The sequence below is a fragment of the Vigna unguiculata genome, chromosome 7, assembly GCF_037176805.1.
Source record: "Vigna unguiculata cultivar grain cowpea cultivar isolate G323 ecotype 2 chromosome 7, ASM3717680v1, whole genome shotgun sequence".
NCBI lineage: Eukaryota > Viridiplantae > Streptophyta > Magnoliopsida > Fabales > Fabaceae > Vigna > Vigna unguiculata.
Window position 1 is genome coordinate 15,482,254 of NC_140798.1, and position 22,761 is coordinate 15,505,014.

At 35.4% G+C, this 22,761-nt stretch overlaps 2 protein-coding genes and 1 pseudogene across 2 annotated transcripts; 1 reads left to right on the forward strand and 2 right to left on the reverse strand.

The window, feature by feature from the left end:
- Positions 1–7,141: 7,141 nt before the first annotated feature.
- On the reverse strand, positions 7,142–15,588 carry ABCI19 (P-loop containing nucleoside triphosphate hydrolases superfamily protein). Its single transcript, XM_028078543.2, has 6 exons — positions 15,203–15,588; positions 14,874–15,034; positions 8,732–8,783; positions 8,071–8,207; positions 7,907–7,993; positions 7,142–7,620 (listed from the first exon to the last, which is right to left on the reverse strand). Exons 1-6 carry the CDS (start codon positions 15,393–15,395, stop codon positions 7,357–7,359), a joined length of 894 nt encoding a protein of 297 aa, XP_027934344.2. The 5' UTR covers positions 15,396–15,588; the 3' UTR covers positions 7,142–7,356.
- On the reverse strand, positions 13,302–14,557 carry LOC146884660 (uncharacterized; annotated as a pseudogene).
- Positions 15,589–21,909: 6,321 nt separating the features above from the next.
- Positions 21,910–22,350, forward strand: LOC146884661 (uncharacterized). Its single transcript, XM_085675963.1, has one exon. The coding sequence runs from the start codon at positions 21,910–21,912 to the stop codon at positions 22,348–22,350; it is 441 nt and encodes a 146-aa protein (XP_085532089.1).
- Positions 22,351–22,761: the final 411 nt, after the last annotated feature.

A 22,761-nucleotide genomic window follows, 5' to 3' on the forward strand; every position in this document is an offset into this window, starting at 1 on the left:
TAGATTCGAAGCTTTGTTCCAAGAGTCCAGACAAATGAGTAACCCGGAACAGCAAGGAGAAGTGCAAAAATGTCAACAGGAAACGCCTAGCGACACAAAGGCAGCGCCAGGCGGTAGATACCGTCAGCGCCAGGCGCCAGGCGGTAGCAGGAAGATTTGCTCACTGTTTGTTCGCTAGCGCCTGGCGGTGAGAGGCTTCCGCTAGGCGCCAGTTTTCACTGATGTGTCAAGTGGTCCTTTTTCTTCTGTTTTCGCGAGGGGAAACGGATCTTGGACACTTTGGAGCTCGAGTAACACGTCTTGGAAGGCTTGAGGGTCTGCTAGAGCTTGTGGGAACAACTCCATCTTCCTCTTTGTATCTCCTCCCTCTTCCATTTCCATTTTGTAAGCTTGAGCTCTCCATGACAATGGAGAGCTAAACCCTTTTTTGTAGGGGTTAGATGTAGCCACTGAACTTTCATGTATTTTTGAATGATTTGAATATATAAATGCTTCTTCCATTGATTGCTAGTATCTTTGTTTATGTGCTTAAAGCTTGCTTTGTTTTGACTATTCATTGCATGATATTTGGGTCATTAGGTATTGGAAAATATCTCTTGAAACCTAGAATTGGAACAAGATACCTAATGGAACTTGTATCTAGGAATGGAACTTGACCCATTAGTTGTCTTAAACCCTAATTTGTAAAGTGGGTTTGTTTATTTAGGGATTCAAGGAATTGGCTCTAAATAAGGAAACCTAGGCTCATTCAACTAAGGGATTAGGGTTTGAGTAGACTTGTGGCTTGACATTAGTAATTAATGGAGAAGAGTTTTATTGCTTAATATACATGAGAGTGAAGTAGGTGAAGTCTAACTACAACAATATCAATCCATTGCATTTCTAGTCTTTACCATTTTCTAGAGTCTTCAAATATCCAAGTTCAATTTTACTTGTTTATGAAATATTTACTTTCTTGCATACAAAAACCCAAATTATGAATTTATTCATTAGTTTAAATTAGTCACTAATTACACAATTATTTAGTATACACGAGTCTCTTGGGAAACGATATCCCGATCTTATCGGTTACTACTTGCACGACTTGGTACACTTGCCAAAGTCTTAACAACAGGTTAGCAGAGTTGTATGTGCAAGAAGTGGTGAGATTGCATGGAGTACCCGAAAGTATAGTGTCAGACCGGGATCCTAGATTCACATCACGATTTTGGCAATCATTGCAGGCGGCCTTGGGTACACAGTTGAGAATGACCTCATCTTATCATCCTCAAACGGATGGACAGTCTGAGCGAACCATACAATCTCTAAAAGACTTATTGAGGTCTTGTGTGCTAGATCACATGGGAAACTGGAATTATGTGCTACCTTTGGTGGAGTTCACATACAATAACAATTACCACTCTAGTATTGGCATGGTGCCCTATGAAATATTGTATGGAAGAAGGTGTAGAACTCCATTGTGCTGGTATCAGGATGGTGAAGCCTTTGTGCTTGGTCCTGAATTTCTACAGCAAACGACTAGTAAGGTCAAACTAATTCAAGAACAGGTGCGAGCCACTCATAGTAGGCAAAAGTCCTATGCTGATAAGACGAGACGACCACTGGAGTTTGATGAAGCAGACCATGTATTTCTTTGGGTTACTCCAACCACGGGTATCGGAAGGGTTCTTAAATCAAAGAAGTTGACTCCGAGATTTATAGGACCTTATCAGATTACACGCAAGATAGGAACAGTGGCGTATGAGATTGCTCTACCACCTCACCTAGCCAACTTGCATAATGTGTTCCACGTCTCACATTTGAGGAAATACATTGCAAGTCCAGATCATGTGTTGGAGTCAAATGAGGTGCAAGTGCACGAGGATCTGACTGTGCCAGTTGGATCGGTTCGCATACTGGATACTCAGGTCAAGCAACTGAGGGGCAAAGAGCTAAAGACGGTGAAGGTACTCTGGGATGAGACGACGCAGGAGATGCGTGGGAGATGGAGGACGCCATGAGGACGTCATACCCCCATCTGTTTTCTTGTAAGTCTCATTTTCGAGGACGAAAATTCTTTTAAAGTGGGAGGAATGTAAGACCTGTGGAAATTAATTAATTAAATAATTAATTGAGTAATAAATGCGGGTGGTGGGAAACTTTAAAGGCATTAAATGTTAATTGTATGACATGGAAAAGTACTAGCTTAATTGGTTGAGATTACTTTGTTTGTGTGAGAGGACTTGGGTTCAAGTCCTATGTATGTCATTTGTGTGTTATTTGTTTTGTTATTATTTCAATAATATATTTGTGCCTATTGAATAATAGTATAAAAATAGAACTTGGATAATTATCACTAAATATGCATTGGTATAATGGTTGTGCTTGGGCCTTATGAGTGGTGGGTCACGGGTTCAAACCTTGTTAGAGGTAAAATAGACCTTATTTTTACTAAATGAAGTTGTGGGAATGAATGTGAAAGGGCAAGAGGCTGAGTTAGGAGGAAGTTTGAGGCAAGGCTGGGTGAACAAAGGAACTTTATCCTTCCTCAATTTTTTAATCAAGAATTCCAGGTTATGGGAGTTGTCCATTGTGCGCTTACTTTTCATGATATGTATTATGGTTCTGTGCATTTTCTTTTCAGTTGTAAATTGAGTGTTTTGAATTCGTGAATGTGTGATCATGAGAAAGAATTGGATTGGTGGTTTTAAGTTGCAAAACCCTGCATTTTTGTTTTGGGAATGAGGGTTTTGGTACTGTATTGGTCAAGTATGGCCAAACCTTTTAGTTTTTGGTGATTTAAATGTGATTATACCATGTTTATAGGATGTGCTTGTGGATATGAATTGTTGGTACTGTTTATGCTTGGAGTTGGGCATGAAACTCTGCAATTTTCGCCCAAGCAGGTCCATCTCGCCTAAGCGAGAGTTGCAGAGTCTTGTTTTTGGTTTTAGTTCGCGTTTCTCGCCTAGGCGACCAGGGACAGGGTCGCGAGGAAACCTGGACATTTTGAGCGCGACTTCTCACCCAAGCGAGAGGTTTTGGGATGTTGAGCGACAGGTATGCTCGCTTAGGCGAGAATGGCTCGCCTAAGCGAGGTCACAATGAGACTTGGTGTGTTTCTTTGTTTAATCCTCATCCAAGCGAGGAGCTTTGTGTGTTGAGCGATATAAGGTCTCACTCAGGCAAGAAGAGCTCGCCTAAGCGAGATGAAGTGATACATCCACTGTTTCACGCTCGCTCAGGCGAGGTGGGCTAGCTTAAGCGAGGCTGGTGGACTAGTTTGGGCGAAGGTACTTGGCTTAAACGAGTGTGCTATGTATTCTATGATTGTGGGTGTTGTTTGGGATTGGTTGATTGTTAATTCTTAAATCAGTGGTATTATATGCGTGTGTGTGATGTGGTTGGACTTGAAGGACTAAGTCCATAGGATTTTAGGATTGCTTGGAATGAGTCACGAGCGAGGAGTTCGTGATGGATGGACCGCATGCGGAACGTGAACTGTTTAGTTCACCGGAGGTACCCTTGTTGGGATGAATGAGCGAGGGAGTTCATTTCATGCTCAACTTGGGAATGCTATGAGTGAGGGAGTTCATAGTAGGAAAGGTGGGTATACGTGTCCGGGTCCGAGCGAGGAGTTCGGATGAACAGGCGTGAGAGTCCGTGAAGCAGGACTATAAGCGGGATAGGCTTGTAGGTTGGACCACGAGCGAGAAGGGTCGTGGAAGCACATGAAATCCCGGAGTTAGAGTACATGCATGAACTCATATTGGTTATGAGTGTGGAAAGGAGGGTATTTTGAAAATAAACAAATGCATACTTATGAATGGGCTGGGGATTTAATTTCATATTTATTTATATTTATGTGCATAGCTCACCCTATCTGTTTGTGTGTAGTGATGATCGGGTAATTTATTATCCGGGAGCAGATGATGTTACAGGTGAGCCAGAAGACGCTTAGTGGCGGAGAATGGGCTCAGCACATGAGGGGATTTTATAACTATTTTTTTTTAATTTATATGTAATTTGATTACAGTTTTTTTTACGGTTTTAGAATATTGGATTATTAATGTTTTAAAGTTTTGAAATTTCTCGTGGTTTTTGGGAAATAGTTACTTTAATAAATGAGGTTTTAGTATATAAATTATTGTTTATTATTTATTTTAAGTAATATCCTATCGGGATGTTACACCAACCACACAAAATTGAGTGACCACTGCACTGGAGAAGAGAAAGTAATGCGTGAGAGAAGAAGAAATGGGGTAGGATTATTATAGAATTTGGAATTTGCAAGGGCAAAGGGTAGATGAATTGGTGATGGAACTTCAACAAAAATTTCAGGAGAATTAAATTATATATATATATATATATATATATATATATATATATATATATATATATATATATGTGTGTGAAAGTGAAACATAAAGTAATCAACAATAATATATTCAAAAAACAAGTTATCTTTAGTGAGAGTATTGCTCTATGCTTTTTCAATAACTTCAATTATTCAATAATTGAATCGAAATGGATAATTTTGTAGACACATTTCAAAAGGATCTCGTTTTAAATAAGTCATTCGTACCTCATCAATTTGATTTGGTGGGTATTATCAAATTTGAGGACGCTTCCCTGAATCATGTTCTAAAGAATTTTCAAATTCATTATATGTAACTATAAGAGTTATTTTTTCATTTTCTTCAATTCTTGGATTCTCATGAAATTTCTCAAGTTTAGTTAACATAGATATATTATTTTCATCTTCGTCACAAGTCTTCCTTTTGAAAAAAGAATCAATTTATTTACTCTTTATCATAATTTTTCTGATGTAAATTTATCACCTCTCTCACCTATTTAGGAAAAGATAAAATTGTGAATATCCAAAATTAAATCTCAAAACCAAAACTCATATTTTAAGAAAATTAAAATTTTTTAAATGATTAGTTTCCTTTACCTTAAAGTAGATTCTTAGTACTATTCATTTCTTACACAACTTTAAAGCCTAAAATAACCTTATCCAGATAAAGAAGAGTTTGATCAATAATTAGATCATGATTTTATGATCTCTAATGGATAAAGATTTGCCTATAACATAAAAAAGTCACATATAAAGGAAAACATATTGATTTGAAAAAGAAGGGATTGAAGGTGATGATGAAAGATTGAAGGTGAAAATTGAAATAGAAAGTAGATGTGAGAAAAAGATGAAAGTAAGGAAGAGAAAGAAACCAAATAAAAAAACAAAAAATAATAGCAAATGATGAAAACGTGATTTTCAAATTTTAAAAAATAATATAAATAATAAAATAATATATAAACATATTTTTAAAATATATATATATATATATATAATAAAATAAAAAATGTTGGAGGAATTATAGCTTTCTTTTGTCCTTTAAAAAGATTATCCTTGAGATGGATACTTCTTTGAAAATTTCTCAATCATAGAAGTGACTGGGGTAAAGTTCAATAATATAAATAAAAATGTTATTTTTAATTATAGTAACACTTATAAATAAAAAACTTTGCCACTCCAAATTTTTTTATGGTAATTATAAGACCATCATTTAGTTTTTGATATATTTAAATAATACAAGTGTATTACTCTCCACCATTATCATAAATCTGGTCTTCAGCTTTAATGGTAGCTTTCCTTAGTTTTATACTTGCTTAGCTTTTGTTTCATATAAAAGAAGCTACACTAAAATACCTTAAAACTACCATTGAAGATCGATGACAATAAACATGAATAAACAAAAAGAAATAAATTTATACAGCCTAAAATATAGCAACTACATAATGACCCTACAGGTTTCGTAGTTTACTCCGAAAAATAAATATATAAACTACAAATGTTCTAAATATTATTTTTAATATTTTGAGCTCATCCAATAAAATTCTTATGTTGTGTTCGCTTCCGTTGATAGTTATGTTTCCACAAATTTGCTTTAACGAATTTGGGATATGATTTGTGTTTACATGCACTGATTTCGAAGAAAATTAAGATGTGACTTTGTAGGATAACCTCCTAATCCCATCCTACTTAAACTGCAAAGATTTATCGTTGATGGTTATGTTTCCACAAATTTGTTACGATGAACTTGAAATATGATTCATGTTTACATGCACCAATTTGGAAGAGAATTAGGATGTAAATTTGCAAGATAACCTCCTAATCCCATCTATCTAAACTACAAAATTTTGAATGGATAAAATATTCTTTTATAAATAATATATATATATATATATAACAATTATTAATAATAATATATGTATATAACAATTAGTAATAAAAATTTATATAAAATAATTATTATCATTAATATATAATAATATATGTATAATAATTAATAATATATATATATAATATTTAATAATAACTAAAATATTTTTAAAAATACAATAAAATATATAATAATTATTATTGTTCATAAATTGAAAATAATTTAAAGAAGGATAATATTATTTTATTTAAAGAAAATAATTTAAAGAAGGATAATATTATTTTATTTAAAGAAAATATAGAATTAAATTGAAAATAAAAATAAATATAAAGAGTAAATTGAGATTTTTTGACACATAACACAATTATGAAGTGATATGTGTAAAAAAAATAAAAAATTAAAATTAAAATCTAAAAAGCTATAAATTGACACATAACATTAATTTTGACACTATTCAATCAAATTAACTACAAAGACCAAACTGAATCACTTTTCTTTCAAAAATCATAACCAAATTAAAACAAAAAAACTTGATAATCAATTTGATACTTCTTAACAAAAAACAATGATCAAAATAGTAATTTAACCTTAATTTTACTTATATCTTCAAGGATTTTTAGTATTCTTTAAATTTTATCTATTAAAAAAATTAATTTATCACATCATTCCAATCACTCACTAATTCCCACAAAATTTATTTTCAACTTCATTCACTTTACCTTCTAAATCCACTCAAAGAAACATACATTCGTCCACTCAAATCCACCCAAACTTATTCTGACGATCTTTCTAAAATTCATCTTCTCATGAGAAGACACACTTAAGCTTGGACCTCCTCTTGAGGCCATCCTAATCATATCATATTTCCTCTTAAACTTCTGACAAAACCTGTGACAGACAATTGGTATAAAGAATTACTAAATAAAGCCGGTAACAGCTTAAAAAATAACGGATCATGGTATTTAGCCTTATTAATAAGTATAGTTCATTTATGGTGTGACAATGGACTACAAATATTAAAAAAACTACGATTCAGGCTAGTTTATAAGTATAGATACTCCAAGCAGGACAAATGTTGAAAATATGAGCAACCAACAAGCTTAAAAGAAGGAATTACTTAGAATATTTTTATAAGGAACTTATGTAAAAGAGACTATCGATAATACGCCATGTGTCTGGATGAAAAGAAAGGAGAACTAGCAAAAGTCTTCTGGACAGGTTTCTTCTTTACAACCTTTGTTTCAGCACGGAGCCAGGCCTCAACAACAGACAGCAGATTAGTGGAAGATTTCAACTCATTGACATCTGATATCTTTTCTGCTATTCTCAGTTCACCATCTTGTATGTATGCCAAATGAGTTGCCCATGCCTCTAGTCCATCAAAAATATGAGTTGCATATACGATTGTAGCTTCTCTCTACAAAATGAGAAAATAATATAAGCATCGTTTTTTAACCTAAGCTTCCAGCTTTTGCAAAATGGCCATTTATCGCCTTTCTTTAAGAGGTAATAATTTATCCACTATACTTCGTCCCTCCCTTGTAGGAATTGAAGATCAAATTCATATCGTTATATTTTAATATGATTACCATTCCAATAAGAGCCAGCCCTTATCTAATGCCACATTGCGGCCATCCTTGTTACTTTTTTCATTTGCATATCTAGTGTGTTTCAGCAGGTACACAGACAGAGTATGCAAATACCTGTTCACATTCTTCCCTAAAGAATTCCAACAAATCCATCCGAGTCACAACATCCAGATCAACAGTGACCTCATCAAGCAAGAGAACCTGAAGTGTCAATCAAGGGTTCCAGTTATATAATTCGGTTTGATTTTACCTGTTGAAGTACATAGACAAAATAATACCTTATATGGATAAAGAAGACCAAGACAGATTTGCACTCGACGCCGCTGCCCATCAGATACCTTGTGCATTCGCCACTGCAGATCGATATCAAGCAGCTCAATTAACTTGTCTCTCCTATCTGGGTCAGCACCCTCAACTGAGAAAAGTAGAGAACGCCATAGCAGTTAGGTTTCTGGATGAAAGAAACCTGTTCACGCACTCTTTTCACACTCACAGCACTAAGAACGCAAACACCACTCTGCAAAACTTCTCGTATTATTTCACAAACAATCCGAAAGTGACCAAGGGAAAAAAGGTTCTCTTCACACAAGATGTCAGTATCTTTACACAAAACTATCCAACAATTCACGTACCCCTCAACCAGACACTCCCCCCTTATAGTATCCCTAATACAAAGACTATCATCCCCAACAAACCAACTAACTGCATATTCTCTTCTAACATACACCTTTAATTTCCTAACAATAGCTCTATCATACATCAGGACCAAATAAAATTTATATTTGAATTGCTAATTATCGTGTAGAAACTCTAATGCAACATTACAAAAGCCAGATGCAGACATGAGATGATGATTAGCTTTTCTCTTGATATTCACAAATAAATAAATGGAGATTTAAATGATTTTTGCAATATAGACAACTCCATCCAAAAACCCACCTCCAAAGATCATATGTTCCGCAGAGAAGTCTCCTTGAAGCGGAATTTCTCCCTGAATATGTTAGCAACTACATCAAAGCTTGAAATCAAATTAATCAAAGCATACAAAAAGCAGGTTATTAATTGGGGTTACGGTAGAGATTTAGGTTCAATTATTCTGTAAACGCACCACCCAATGTTATACAAAGAAAAATCAGTAACAACAATTGTGTGAAAAGAAAACTATTAGAGTACTGGGGCCATGAAGTGGGTTACTGTGTTGTAATTCATGAACATTAGGCTCTTAGGACCAAAAGCCCACATTATGAACCAACTTGAGAAATCTAACTGTAGTTATTAGTTCTGGCCAAAGAGAACACAAACGCTATGCAACTAATCTATGTAGACAACAACTCTCACTTGTGAAAAAACTTGATTCACTTCTTGTTGTTGTTATTGTTATTCATATAATTCACAATTATAGACTCATTGTTTTATACGTTATACTCACAATGACTATAAACAGCTAGTAACTACCCATAAGGCTAGTACATTAAATACCCACAATGGCTAACTCATTAACTACCCACATAAGCTAACTCATTAACTACTATTTATACTCCAACGGCTAATTCATTCCTAAACCCACAACACTTCCCCGTAAACTTAAATGCTTCTCTTATCCTTCATCTCAGTTCCTTTTTTCTTCATCCCGGCTTCCCACATGCAATAACTTCTCTCACATTGTGTTTGCTCTTTTCATGAATAGTCGGGTTCTTCACTTTCTTCATGATTGACTTTGCTTTCACGTTGTCTGTGGTCGACTTTTACTTTGCTTTCACTATAGCCAACTTGTTCACTCTGCCAATTTTAGCATTTTCGGTGGCAGACTTGTTCTACTCTCTAGCCGACTTGTTACTCATTGGGTTCCCATTTTTTTTTGTGGCCGACTTGTCATTAATTGAGTTCTTGTCAATAGACTAACCTCCTTTTGAAATATCAGACCATGCCCACATATTGTTGCGCTCAATCACATCAATCTCCTCATCCTTTTCAACTCGCCATTTCTCATCTTACACCTCCAATACAACTCTCAGATCCTTCTCAGCTTGCAACTATTCTTGCAATTTTGAGACATCTTCTTCAAGTTCCAAGCATCGCTTCTGCAAAGCCTGCTTTATTCTCTCTAAGCTTACTTGTAAAATTGCATTCCCTTTAACTTCCTTTTCAACTCTTTGTTGCAAATCATTTTTTGCAATCTCTAACATTTGGATTACAAGCTCTTCTTCAATTTCTGAGCTATCTGAATGTTCCATTGAGCTACCTAGGCTCCTTACCGAACTTTCCAAGATGTTCACTTGCTCCATCAAGCTACTCGAGCTTTTCATATGCTCCACTGCGTTGTCTGGACTATCTGCACATCTTACCAACCTCTACAACCTACTCAATTATCTTGTCGAGTAATCAACTATTCCCAGCCTTCTTACTGAATTCTCCATGCTACTTGATCTTCTTGCCAAGTTCTCCACTTGCTTGTGCTCGACCCCCGAGCTACGCACCATCATCAACAACGACGCTTCTTGTTTATCTTCTTCTATGAGGTTGATCGTCTCTTCTTTTCTACTCTCAGACTTACAATCTTTGGCAAAATGCCCGACCTTACCACAACTAAACACTTGTCTGAGTAACAATCATTTGCATAATGGTCATACTTGCCACACTTGAAGTACTCAAAGTTTGAATTGCTCGACCGACCTCCTCTCCATGGACTTGTTGCCAATTTTCATGATTTCTTTATCTTCTTCATGGCAATAGATCCACAAATCACGGATCATAGATCTAGTAGATCTAGATGCATGAACTTCACATGGCTTCTCTCATTTGCATCTCATTTGGCCGAGAATTAGCATGTCATTTAGGAGACCTTGCTCTAATATAAATGAGTGGCTCCTTGCATTGTAATGACTACTCTTGAAATTTAGCAAAGTTATAATGTTGAGATTACTCTATGAATTTTGCCTTTGAGAGTCGATAGCTAGAGTGTTCATCTAGAACCCTTCTCTAGCCCTTCTCCTTTAGGTTGGCCGAACCTCCTAAAGCTTTCCCTTCACCATCCATTCCTCCACCAATACTCTTCCTAAACACTATGCTTCCGCGTCCATGGCTTCCATGAAGCCTCCTTCCACCATGCAATGCTTTCAAGGAGCTTCACCAAAGTCATCATAGTCCCTTTGAGATTCCTTTGGATATGCCATATATCTACTGATTAGACTTACCCCATACATTAAATTTGGTCGAGTAACTGTGAGATACATGAGACTACCAATTGCTCGTTTGAACTTTGTGGCATCTACTGGAGCCCCTTCCTCATCTCTAGATAGTGTTGTTTCTGGTACAATAAGATTCCAAACCGAATTGCTTTACGTCATATTGAATCGAGCAAATATCTCTCAAGCATATCATCTTTGATAGATAAAAATTCCTCCTGCTTTGTACAACTTCTATTCCAAGAAAGTGTCTCATCTTGCCGAGACCAGTCATATCAAATTCCATCTTCATCGAGCTTTTAAATTCTTCACAAAAGTGTTTGTTGTTTCCAATAACGAGCAAATCATCAACATAAAGACTGACTATTAAAATATTACCTTGACTTGTTTTTGTGAACAAGGTGTGTTCACTAGAGCATCGGGTAAATTGTTCTTTGGCAAAATAGGCTTCAATTTTGTTGTACCAGGCTCGTGGAGCCTGCTTGAGTCCACATAGAGCTTTTTGAAGTTGATAAACTTGAGTTTCTCTACCTTTCTAGATGAAACTTGTTGGTTGTTGAACATATACCTCATCTTGAAGATCACCATGCAAGAATGCACTCTTTACATCAAGTTGAAATACATCCCATGCACTTTGAGTAACTTGTGCTAACAACAATCTCACTGTATCAAGCCTAGCAATCGGTGCAAAAACATCAGTATAATCAATTCCATACCTTTGTGAATAACCTTTGGCCACCAATCTAGCTTTGTACTTTTCTACTTGATCATTTTCATTGAATTTGGTTTTAAAAACCCATTTAATACCAATGGGCATAACCCCTAGATCTACAAGCTGCCATGTAATATTTTTCTCAATAGCTTCCATTTCAGTTTTCATTGCTTCTCTCCACTATTGACTCGTCCACGCCTCTTCAAAGGTGTAAGGATCTGCAGATTCAGTCATCATCATTGCCAGCAACCCGTCATCCTCTTCCACTAGCAGATTTGTTTCATAGTCAGTCATCCATGTCGGAGGTCTTCGGATCCTGGTTGCCTTCCTGAAATTGCATATTCAATATGTTCCGGAGTTGGTTCTGATGCGTGCTGATTATTGCTTCTTGTGGTGCATGTTCCCGTTCATCGTCGTCAATCATTTTGTCTTCCCAGTCCAAAGCATTTGTCTTATCTTTCTCAGAATCATGTTGCCAGTTCCAGCTTTTTCTCTTCCTCGAATACAAAATCCTTGCTTATTATAACCTTTTTTGTAATGGGATTAAACAATTTATAAACTTTAGATTCATCGTTTACCCCAAGAGAACACATTTCTGATTTTTATCATCTAGCTTTCTTCTATTTCTGATTTGGAACATGAGCATGTACAATACATCCGAGCGTTCAAAAATAATTGACACACGGTTTTGATCCACTCCATACCTCTTCTGGTGTTCGATGATCTATAGCGGATGTAGGGCTTCTATTTTGAACATGCACACATCACCGTACTGCTTTGGGCCAATAAGGTTTTGGAACCTATTTTTCATGTAGGACAGCACGCACTGCATTAATTAATAATGGTACGGTTTTTCCGTACAACGACTCCATTTTGTTGTGGAGTGTAGGCAGCTATCAACTGTATGGATATACTTGCTGAGTGCAGAAATCAGCAAACTCCTTGGAGGTAAATTCTCCACCTCTATTAGTTTTGAGGCAGGTGACGAAGGCACCAGCTTCCTTCTCCATGCAGATTTTGAAGCTTTTGAAAGTAGGAAGTGCTTCAGATTTCTCATGTAGGAAATAGACCCAAACTTTACGTGAGATCATCAATAAAGCTTAACATGTACCTTTTGTTGCTAATGAGAGGGAGGTGATATGGGACCACAAACGTCAGCATGGATTAGCTGGAGTTCTGAGGAGGCTCGCCACGTGCTATGCTTGGAGAAGGTGTCTCTGTGTTGTTTTCCCACCAGGCACGTAGTGCAGATTTCTTTAGGTGGTTTTAAGGATGGTAGACCAGTCACCATTTGCTTACTTGCAAGTGTACAAAGACCTTTGAAATTAAGGTGTCCAAATCGCTTATGCCATAAGTGTATTTCTGTTTCTAAGATTTCTGCAGTTTGTAGGCAGTGGGAGTGCAGTGAAGCTGTTAAATGAAACATTCGATTTCCCTTCATGTTGGTCTCTTAAGATGAGACCTCGCTTTGAATGAAACACTTTACACATGCCGTTTTGAATTAGAATAGACAAACCCTTCTCTTGTAGTTGTCCTAGACTTAAGAGATTAGTCTTAAGTTCAGGTACATAATAAACATCTGATATAACATGAGATGTGCCATTAATCTCAACCCGAACACTCCCTTTTGCAGTGACCGCCAAAGTTGAGTCATTGCCAAGCTGGACTGTTTTATTGATTCCTTCTTCTTGCATTTCTGTGAACCACAATTTGTTTCCAGTCAAGTAATTGCTGCAACCAGAATCTAGAAACCAGTCCTATTTCTGAATTGTTTGTGTTCCTTCATAAGCGACCAGCAGAAGTTCTTCCTCTGCCTCTGCTGCTTCTTCAAATGACGCATAATGAACCTTTTTTTCAAACTCAGGACACATCATATTGATAGTGTCCTAACTTATGACAGTGAAAGCACTCGATGAATGTTTTGTTTGGTGTATATCTTCCACATCCCCTTCCATTGCCATGACTACTTCTGCAGCGGCCTCGACCAGCAACGGGTTTATCATCATGAGCAACTTTCAGCACCTGCTCATCAGGTTGAACGTCTTGCATCCTTTGCTCATGGACAAGTAGGCTGCCATGAAGTTCATCTAGACTGAGGATACTCATATCGTTGGATTCCTCAATTGAACACAAAACGTAGTTAAATTTTGGAGTCAATGATCTGTGAATTTTTCTGACCACCATGCTTGTGTTTATCTCTTCACCGTTGTACTTCAACTTATTGACAATGCCGTGTGCGTCCCACACAGGTATCACTTTCTCACCTTCTTTCATTCCCAGTAGCTCGAACTCTCGGCATAAAGCTTGAAGCTAAGCACGCTTAACTCTCGTGAATCCCTAATATTTTTGTTGCATGGATTTCCATAAGGCCTGTGATGTGCTCTTGTCCAATATAGTTTCAAGAATCTCCCTATCAATTGCTTGAAACAAATAGTTCTTCACCTTCAGATGTTAAGGCTGGCTTCAGACACGTTTTTCGTGTGGGCTTCTGTTGGCGCAGTCCCAAGCTTTGGAATCCCCTCCTCTACGAGGGACCATAATTCTTTGCTTAGTAGGAAATTTTCCATTGTCATGGCCCAAAAATCATAATGGCCATCAAACCTTGGTATGGCTGGTTGCACAAACTTTTCAGACATCTTTTGTAATCTGAACTCGCACACTTTTCTCACATTAATATCACTCTTCACTCTCTCACACTGTTTTCGCTGGTGCACACTCTGATTCAGGCCCCTCACGGCCCCTTAGAGCTCTTATACCAATTGTTAAGTAATTGTTAAGTCAAGGTATGCTAAACAGTTAAGTAATTGTTAAGTGAAGGTATGCTAAACAGTTAATTACTTCTGAGAGAATGATTTATTTGATTGAAACGCGAGGCTTATATAAGCCTTTACATAGGGAATCTGGCAGTTACAGATATGCAGATATAAAGGAGAAGATCATGCAACTAATTAAAGATGAATTCTCCTACAAAACAGGAGATTTATTCGAAACATTTAAAAGAAACAAACAAACTAACAATTATTCTCAAAGATGACTATTTCTATAAGTGAAACAAATAGTGATCAACAAACTGTAAATGCACGAAAAATGAAAAGTCTCCATAACCACATGGAGAAATCATGAAGAGAAACAATGTATTTAATGATAATAAAAAGAAAAAAAAAAAAAACAAAACAAAACTCACAGCGGAGCCAACGTTTTTGCTCCAGGATCCACCCAAATAAGCGAGATCTCCACTGCAAACGAGTTGAGTGTCATGAAAAGCAGAACCATTCAACACGCGTACAACATCTCTTCCTCCAACCATATGCTTCCCCGCTAGAATCTTTAGCAAAGTCGTCTTACCTGCACATAGGCACTTAACGAACTGAAATTCTTGCACGCATGACATTAACCATAATAATAATAATAACAATAACCATAATAATAATAATAATAATAATAATAATAATAATAATAATAATAATAATAATAATAATAATAATAATAATAATAAATACGAAGTTAGGTTACCTGATCCATTGGCACCGACGAGTAGGCACCGCGATCCAGGTTCGATGTTGAGGTTAAAGTCGAGGAAGAGCGGCGGTTGCTGCGTTTCATAGGAAAATTGCATCCCTCGGACGCGAATTCCAGGGGAATCTTCTGCCGCCATTGTTGTGGATCTATGAGCAAGTACCCGGCCATTGAAGAGAGAGCTATTCATATTCTCTTGCGTTAGTTAGCTAGGAAACATACACGTAATCAGTGCCTGCGGTTGTTGAACCAACCAAACGTGTGAACAGACCACACCCACGTCGCCACTTCCACCCACCCCTTTTCGGTGCATAATTAAACATCGATATTTCATCCATTCCAACAAGTGTCTCTGTTGGTCTAAGTTGGTATCAATCCCTCCCTCACTCGTTCATAATGGACAATTGCATTTATATTACACTATATCTATATCTACCATTATTGACCAAGTTACTTAACAAAATTTCTAATTAAATTTCAAAAAAAGTTTTAATTTACTTTCAAATAAAAGGCTTTGATTTTTTAATAATAAAATTAATTTAAAAACTATATTTTATTGAAATTATTAAAAATGTTTTGAATTTTTTTATTTAAAGCAAAATAACATAAAAAACTTTAAATTAAAATTTACATAAAAAATATTTAATTTATATTATTTTGCAAACACATGCAAGGATGTTCACACTAACTATGATTGATCAGAATTTAGTTTTTGTGTGGGAGAATAATCTCTTCCGCTAAACCCAATTTTGTTCACAGATATGTTAACAAAATAACAAATAACAGATTTCCCATCTAGATTTAAATTTCAAAAGTATTAATCTGTTTGGTTTTCATACCCAACCCACTCAAATTATTTCCTTTAAACAATTCCCATTTACTTGACATATAAACAAATTAAACTGTAATCACAATTAATTTGAGAAAAAAAAAAACTATAATCTTATCTAAATAGTATCACCTTAAATATCTTTTCACAAACCATGTAAAATATTGGATTACAAACGTGAACCGCCACATTAGGGTGCCACGCATACTAATGTCTATGGTCAATAATCAACAGTGAAAAAAATATCACAAATATAATAAAATTAAAAAGTAATCAAATATGACAAAAAAAAAACTCATTTAACATTTTGTTTTTTCAAAAATTGTAATAACAATATAAAAAAATTTGAGAGGCTGAGAAAGGAAAGGGAACAAAAATAAAACACATGGAGAGAAAATAGTCACGAAAAAATATTATTCTGATTTTGTCATTATAACCGTGTTTGAAGAAAAACTGAAGGAGAGAGATTCATAGTCATTACTCATACCTTTGCTTCAGAGTATCCAAAACTAACAGTACATTGTCTCTCTCGCCTTCTCACAATTTCACACAAACACATCTCCTTACACAGAAACAAAACTCTAGTTCCTATTTCTAACACACACTCTCTCTCTTTCTCCCATTCTCTTTCACTTTTTCTCATTCATTCTCCAACTCCCAACCTAAACCAAACCAACTTCTCTGTTTTCTTTTTCTCTTTATTTGCATTCTGCGATAAGGTTTCCGGTTGTTATCTCTCAAACGTAGACGTTTTACTCCTATAGTCAATCATTGCCTCGCACTAGGATTAGTTGGTTCCCTTTTCGTGTTCCTCTCTTCACACTCGTGCCATCAATAGTAGATGTTTCTTCTGTAACCCTAGGTTGTGGAGTAGTATTTATCAAATCATCCTGTGTGTCCTTATGTTGGGTCCTCTGTGTTTTTTTTTTTTTTCATCACCGATTTTCTTTCCACACTGAATATAGGGTTGCCCTCTAGGGCTTTTATTGTTTGTTTTTAAATTTTGGAGAACGGATGGGTTTGCAATGCGGTGAGTTTTGAGTTCTGGCATTGTTGCCCTATTGGTGTGTGGATTTCCCCAATTATTGGATTGTTGAATTGTGTTGAGAGGTAAAACATCTGTGAGTGGTTTGTAGTGAAAATCCGTGTTTTGATTAATAATGGAGTCGAAGCTTTGTGGAGCGCGTGTTTCAATACTCAGGTCCCCTGTACATGCATCTCATTTGAACAAAGGTTAACAAATTACAGGTGTGATTATTTAAAAGTAAAACAAATTATGTGTACTTTTAATACCTTTGTTGAAATTATTCAGTTTGGTCATTGGGAGAAAGATATGTTTGTTAACTCATTTTTTTTAGTAAAAATTTTATAATTTGTCTTGATTTATTATGAAATGATGTTTTAGCGGTTGACTCATTTAAAAGTGTTTTATTTTTTTAATTTATTTTATATATTAATTATGGTTAAATCCAATTTCATCCGGATAAGATGAATAGAATAAAATATAAACAAAATTAACTTTTAATAATTATAATTATAATTTTTTTATTTTTTAAAAAACTAATTTAAATATATAATAAACTAACTAAAATTATTTTAAAAAACAAAAAGTAAACCAATAGAAAAGATTAAAAAAATATAATTAAGTAAATACTTTTACATTGAAAATAAGTTTTGAAATTAAGAATAAGAATAACAAAAAAGTTTTCTTGAAAATAGAAAAGTCGTTCTTAAAAAAATCAAAACAATTTAATAAAATAAACTTGAATTTGTAAAAGATAACCAAACTTAACAGTACTAGAAATTATAAAATAATATATATTCTAATCAAATATTTGAAATAATAAAATATGTTTTTTCTATCATTATTATGTATCACTAAAACAAAATTAAAAGAATGTATTTTTGAAAATAAGTTTACGCTCGTTTGAAAATGGAATTGTTTACCAAAATAATAATTATCTTCTCCAATATTCTCTCTCTAAAAATATGGGTCTCTTTTTCACTCTTATCTTACCGACAGCATGCAACGTATCTTCTTCTTATCGTTGAAGATAAGATTCCAACACTGGCATATGTATCTGTGTTTCTGTTTTGAGTTTGTTTGGGTACTGCTTTCCGCCTCGTTGCTTTATCTCATCCATACGACGATAAATAAGAAATAGGGGCTTCAATCATCATTGTTCCTGTTTCTCAGTATGTATATACATATATTGGTGTTTTATGTTTAATGTTAATAATCTCTGGGATGCTTTTAACTCTCTGTATATACGAAATTCAACGCTTGCGTACCAATAGAAGGATACACAAATAGGCTGCTTTATTTTGGTGTGTTACATTCTCTACATAGGTCTTTTTTCTGTTTTTTATTTGAAGGAAATAACTACATATTCTTTCTATGCCATGGCTTGACTCTTCTTTCACATTGCTATGGATGCATTTGCGGAATGTGACATGCACTCCTAATATATATCTGATTCACAACGTAATTGCATGTTTTATTTGAACACAATGGTAAAAGTGCACATGACTATAATTAATGCATGACAAGACATCTCATCCTTTTATATAAAACTTGATGAATGCATGAGAAAGGCGTAAGACCCGCTAGATAATCTTTATCGTCACTTAAGGTGTCCTAAAAGTGATTATAGGTATAATATTAATTAATAGTTGAAAAACGTAGGTACGTGTGCTATGTTTCCTTTCTTTCTTTCTTTTCTTTCTCTCTTTTCTCTTTCATTCATAATCATTCTAATGCTTATTACGTTGAATCTCGTACTTGTTTTCATGGTCAAGATTTTATGATTTTAATTATCATGTCTTATTTGATGTTTAAGATTTTTATAACTTTAATTACTATATCGAGTTTCGGACTTACTTGATATTTTTTTTTTTTCTTTTCATTCATTTTAATTATCATGTCGAGTCTCGGACTCGCTTGATAATCTTTCTTTTTTTTATATTTATTTTCATATTATTAATTATCATGTCGATTGTCGGACTCGCTTGATAATCATTGTTTTTTATAACTTTAACTCAACATGATAATTATTCCTTTTTATAATTTTTTTTCATTGTTTTAACTATCATGTCGAGTCTTGGACTCGCTTGATAATCATTCTTTTTTATAATTTTTTTTATAGCTTTAATTATCATGTCGAGTCTCGGACTCGTTTGATAATCATTATTCTCCATAACTTTAATTATCATGTCGAGTCTCGGACTCGCTTGATAATCATTATTTTCATCATAACTTTGATTATCAATGGGTGGCTAATGTTGTTCCAGTTCCAAAGAAAGATGGGAAAGTTCGAATGTCTGTGGATTATTGAGATCTAAATCGGGCTAGCCCTAAAGATAATTTTCCCTACCACATATTGATACTCTGGTTGACAATACAGCTAAATTTGCACTTTTATCTTTTATGGACAACTTTTCAGGATATAATCAAATTAAGATGGCGCCTGAAGACATGGAGAAAACCACTTTCATTACCCTGTGGGGAACATTCTGCTACAAGGTGATGTCATTTGGTTTAAAGAATGCAGGGCAACTTATCAAAGAGCCATGGTGACTTTGTTCCACGGTATGATGCATAAAGAGATTGAAGTTTATGTAGATGATATGATCGCCAAATCTAAGACAGAAGAAGAACATGTTGTTAATTTGCAAAATTTGTTTGAGAGGTTAAGAAAGTTTAAGCTAAGGCTAAATCCTGCTAAGTGCACCTTTGGTGTAAAGTCTGAGAAATTGTTGGGATTTATTGTCAGCCAAAAAGGAATAGAAGTTGATCCAAACAAGGTACGAGCAATTTTAGAAATGTCGATCCCTCAAACAGAAAAAGAGGTTCGAGGTTTCTTAGGTAGATTAAACTACATTTCTAGGTTTATCTCCCAACTAACCGCGACCTGTGAGCCACTATTCAAGCTGTTGCTCAAGAATCAGGAGATGAAATGGAATGAGGATTGTCAAGCAGCGTTTGACAAGACCAAACAATATCTACAAGAGCCTCTAGTGTTGCTCCCACCCATGCTTGGAGGCCCCTCATATTATATTTGACCATATTACAAGAGTCAATGGGCTGCGTTTTGTATCAAAACGACGAAGTAAGAAAAAAAGAGCATGTTATTTATTACTTGAGCAAAAAATTCACAAGTTGCGAACAAAGATACACTATACTAGAGCGAACTTGTTATGTGTTAGCATGGACCACCTATCGGCTAAGGCAATATATGTTAAGCCATACCACGTGGTTAGTTTCCAAGATGGACCCGATCAAGTATATTTTTGAAAAACCAGCTCTTAGCTGCAGAATAGCTCGGTGGCAAATGTTATTATCGGAATACGACATCGTATATATAATCCAAAAAGCTATTAAAGGTCGTGCTTTATCAAAACATTTGGCTTGTCATCCCATTCCAGATTACCAACCCATGCGACCTAAATTTCCTGACGAAGATATTCTTGCTTTTCTTAGTGGAGATGGAGGTGACTCGGATAGCAATGCATGGGTGATGTTTTTTTATGGTGCTTCTAATTCACTAGGACACGGAATTGGGGCAATACTCATATCTCCAGAAAAGCAATACATACCGATCTGATAGAGACCGTACCCCACCAAATTAAAACATATTAAATGCAGTATATGAAAATGAACCAAGTCGTCTCCCAACGACCAATATTTTCATTCAAAGCGAAATTTCCAGATGAACACAACAATAACACAAAGGGGGGGGTTTTGCAGATTTACGGATGCAACGCACAATTGAAAACTTCAATGCAAATGTGTAAAATCAATGTAAAAACAGCATTGATTCTTTGCTTCAAATGAACATCCACCAATCACGGATTACAACTCAAAATTGTTATATTAACTCTAATGAGACCCGAATTAATTACTAAGCGCAAATAAACTTGAACTCAAGTGCAATTAAGCAAAGCACACAACCATGAATCTGTTACAGTTCACTAAGCATGAACACATAATGATTCCACTCTGCAAATTAAGCAAAAACAGAACGGTTTCTTCATTTAAACCCAACGCAAATTCAAAATTGTGAGATTAACATAACTCCACTGAACAAAACACTAATCTCAAGGTTTCAATCCATTCTCTGTAAAGAATTAACACGCAAATTTAGTTCCTCATGGAATCCGAATAAGGCTTAAACATAAATTTTGATTCAACCATCCAAATGAGTGCAAATTGATGCAGAAAACCTAAATTGGTGCAGGAATCGAAAATGAGCAAGGAAAGAAAAGGGCAACAACGAAAACAACAACAAAAAATGAGAATACTTCAATATAAATGTTACCCAAACGGTAGAAAACGTTAATACAACTTCAATGTGCTCCAAGGCTCATAAAACGTGAAAAACCAATGGAAAACGTGAAAAATTCGCTTGTGCCACCATGGGTCACCTTCCAAAGCTTAATAACAACAAAAATGGAGGTTTGAGAGAGTGTGGAAGAAGAAGGAGCAGCTGGTCTCCCCCATGCAGACCTAATTTCGTGGTCATATCACCCCTGCCACTCAGAATTATGAAACTGCCATTATGAGCTGCAGAATTACAAAAATACCACTCTGGGCCTCAAATGTTGACCCATTGACTTTGCTGACGTGGAAATGATGTGGCGACTCTCTTCAACTGAATATTGACGTCCAAGCTCCAAAATTGCTTCACCCAAATACCTAAAATAATTAAAAAGAAAAATTAGGCCAAATAATGTGAAATTAGTCCAAATTCGGAACAGTGGCCCAATAAAGCCCAACAGATGAAAAACACTCTAAAGATGAACAATTAAGCACTAATCAACTGTCTAATGGGTACACAAAGGCTAGTGGAATGAAAGAAAATAATGACTCATCACGATGATAACAAGGTTGTGTTTTAGCTGCACCAATAATGTTGCAGAGTATGAAGTTTGTGCTATGGGGGTTCGAGTAGCGATTGAATCCAAAGCCAAGGTGTTAGAAGTATACGGGGACTTAGCATTAGTAATCCACCAATTAAGGGGAGAATGGGAAACTAGAGATCAAAAGTTGATTCTTTATCGAGCATACCTTAAAGGCTTGGCCAAATATTTTAACAGTATTGTATTTCATCATATTCCAAGAGAAGATAATCAGTTGGTCGATGCTCTGGCTACTTTGTCGTCTATGTTTGAGTTAAATCAAGAAGAAAGTTTGCCATTAATAAAGTTTGAGAGCCATGAACAACCCGCATATTGCCACTTCATTGAAGAAGAATTAGATGGCAAACCTTGGTATTTTGATATCAAACATTATCTCAAAGATCATAAATATCCATAGGCTGCCTTTGAAAATGATAAAAGAACGTTGAGGAGGCTAGCCTCAAATTTCTTATTGAATGGGGAAGTTCTTTACAAAAGAAATCACAACACGGTACTCTTGAGGTGTGTTGATGCAAAGGAAGCAGCGCAAATACTAAAAGAGATTCATGAAGGTTCCTTTGGGACTCATATGAGCGGACATGACATGGCTAGAAAGATCTTGAGGGCTGGCTACTTTTGGTTAACAATGGAAAATGACTATTGTGTCCATGTTCGGAAGTGTCATAAGTGCCAATCATATGCAGATAATATTAATGCACCACTAGTATCACTAAATGTATTAACAGCGTCATGGCCTTTCTCAATGTGGGGAATGGATGTTATTGGGGCTATCGAGCCAAAGGCTTCAAATGGGCATCGTTTTATTTTA

What these genes read in the sequence shown, in the direction of transcription:
- ABCI19 (XM_028078543.2), bottom strand. Translation starts at nt 15,395, where the DNA reads ATGAATAGCTCTCTCTTCAATGGCCGGGTACTTGCTCATAGATCCACA. An exon ending in CGTCGGTGCCAATGGATCAG is followed by an intron (nt 15,035 to 15,202) that starts GTAACCTAACTT and finishes GCCTATGTGCAG; the next exon opens with GTAAGACGACTTTGCTAAAG. An exon ending in GGAACATATGATCTTTGGAG is followed by an intron (nt 8,208 to 8,731) that starts GTGGGTTTTTGG and finishes TACTTTTCTCAG; the next exon opens with TTGAGGGTGCTGACCCAGAT.
- LOC146884661 (XM_085675963.1), top strand. Translation starts at nt 21,910, where the DNA reads ATGATAACAAGGTTGTGTTTTAGCTGCACCAATAATGTTGCAGAGTAT.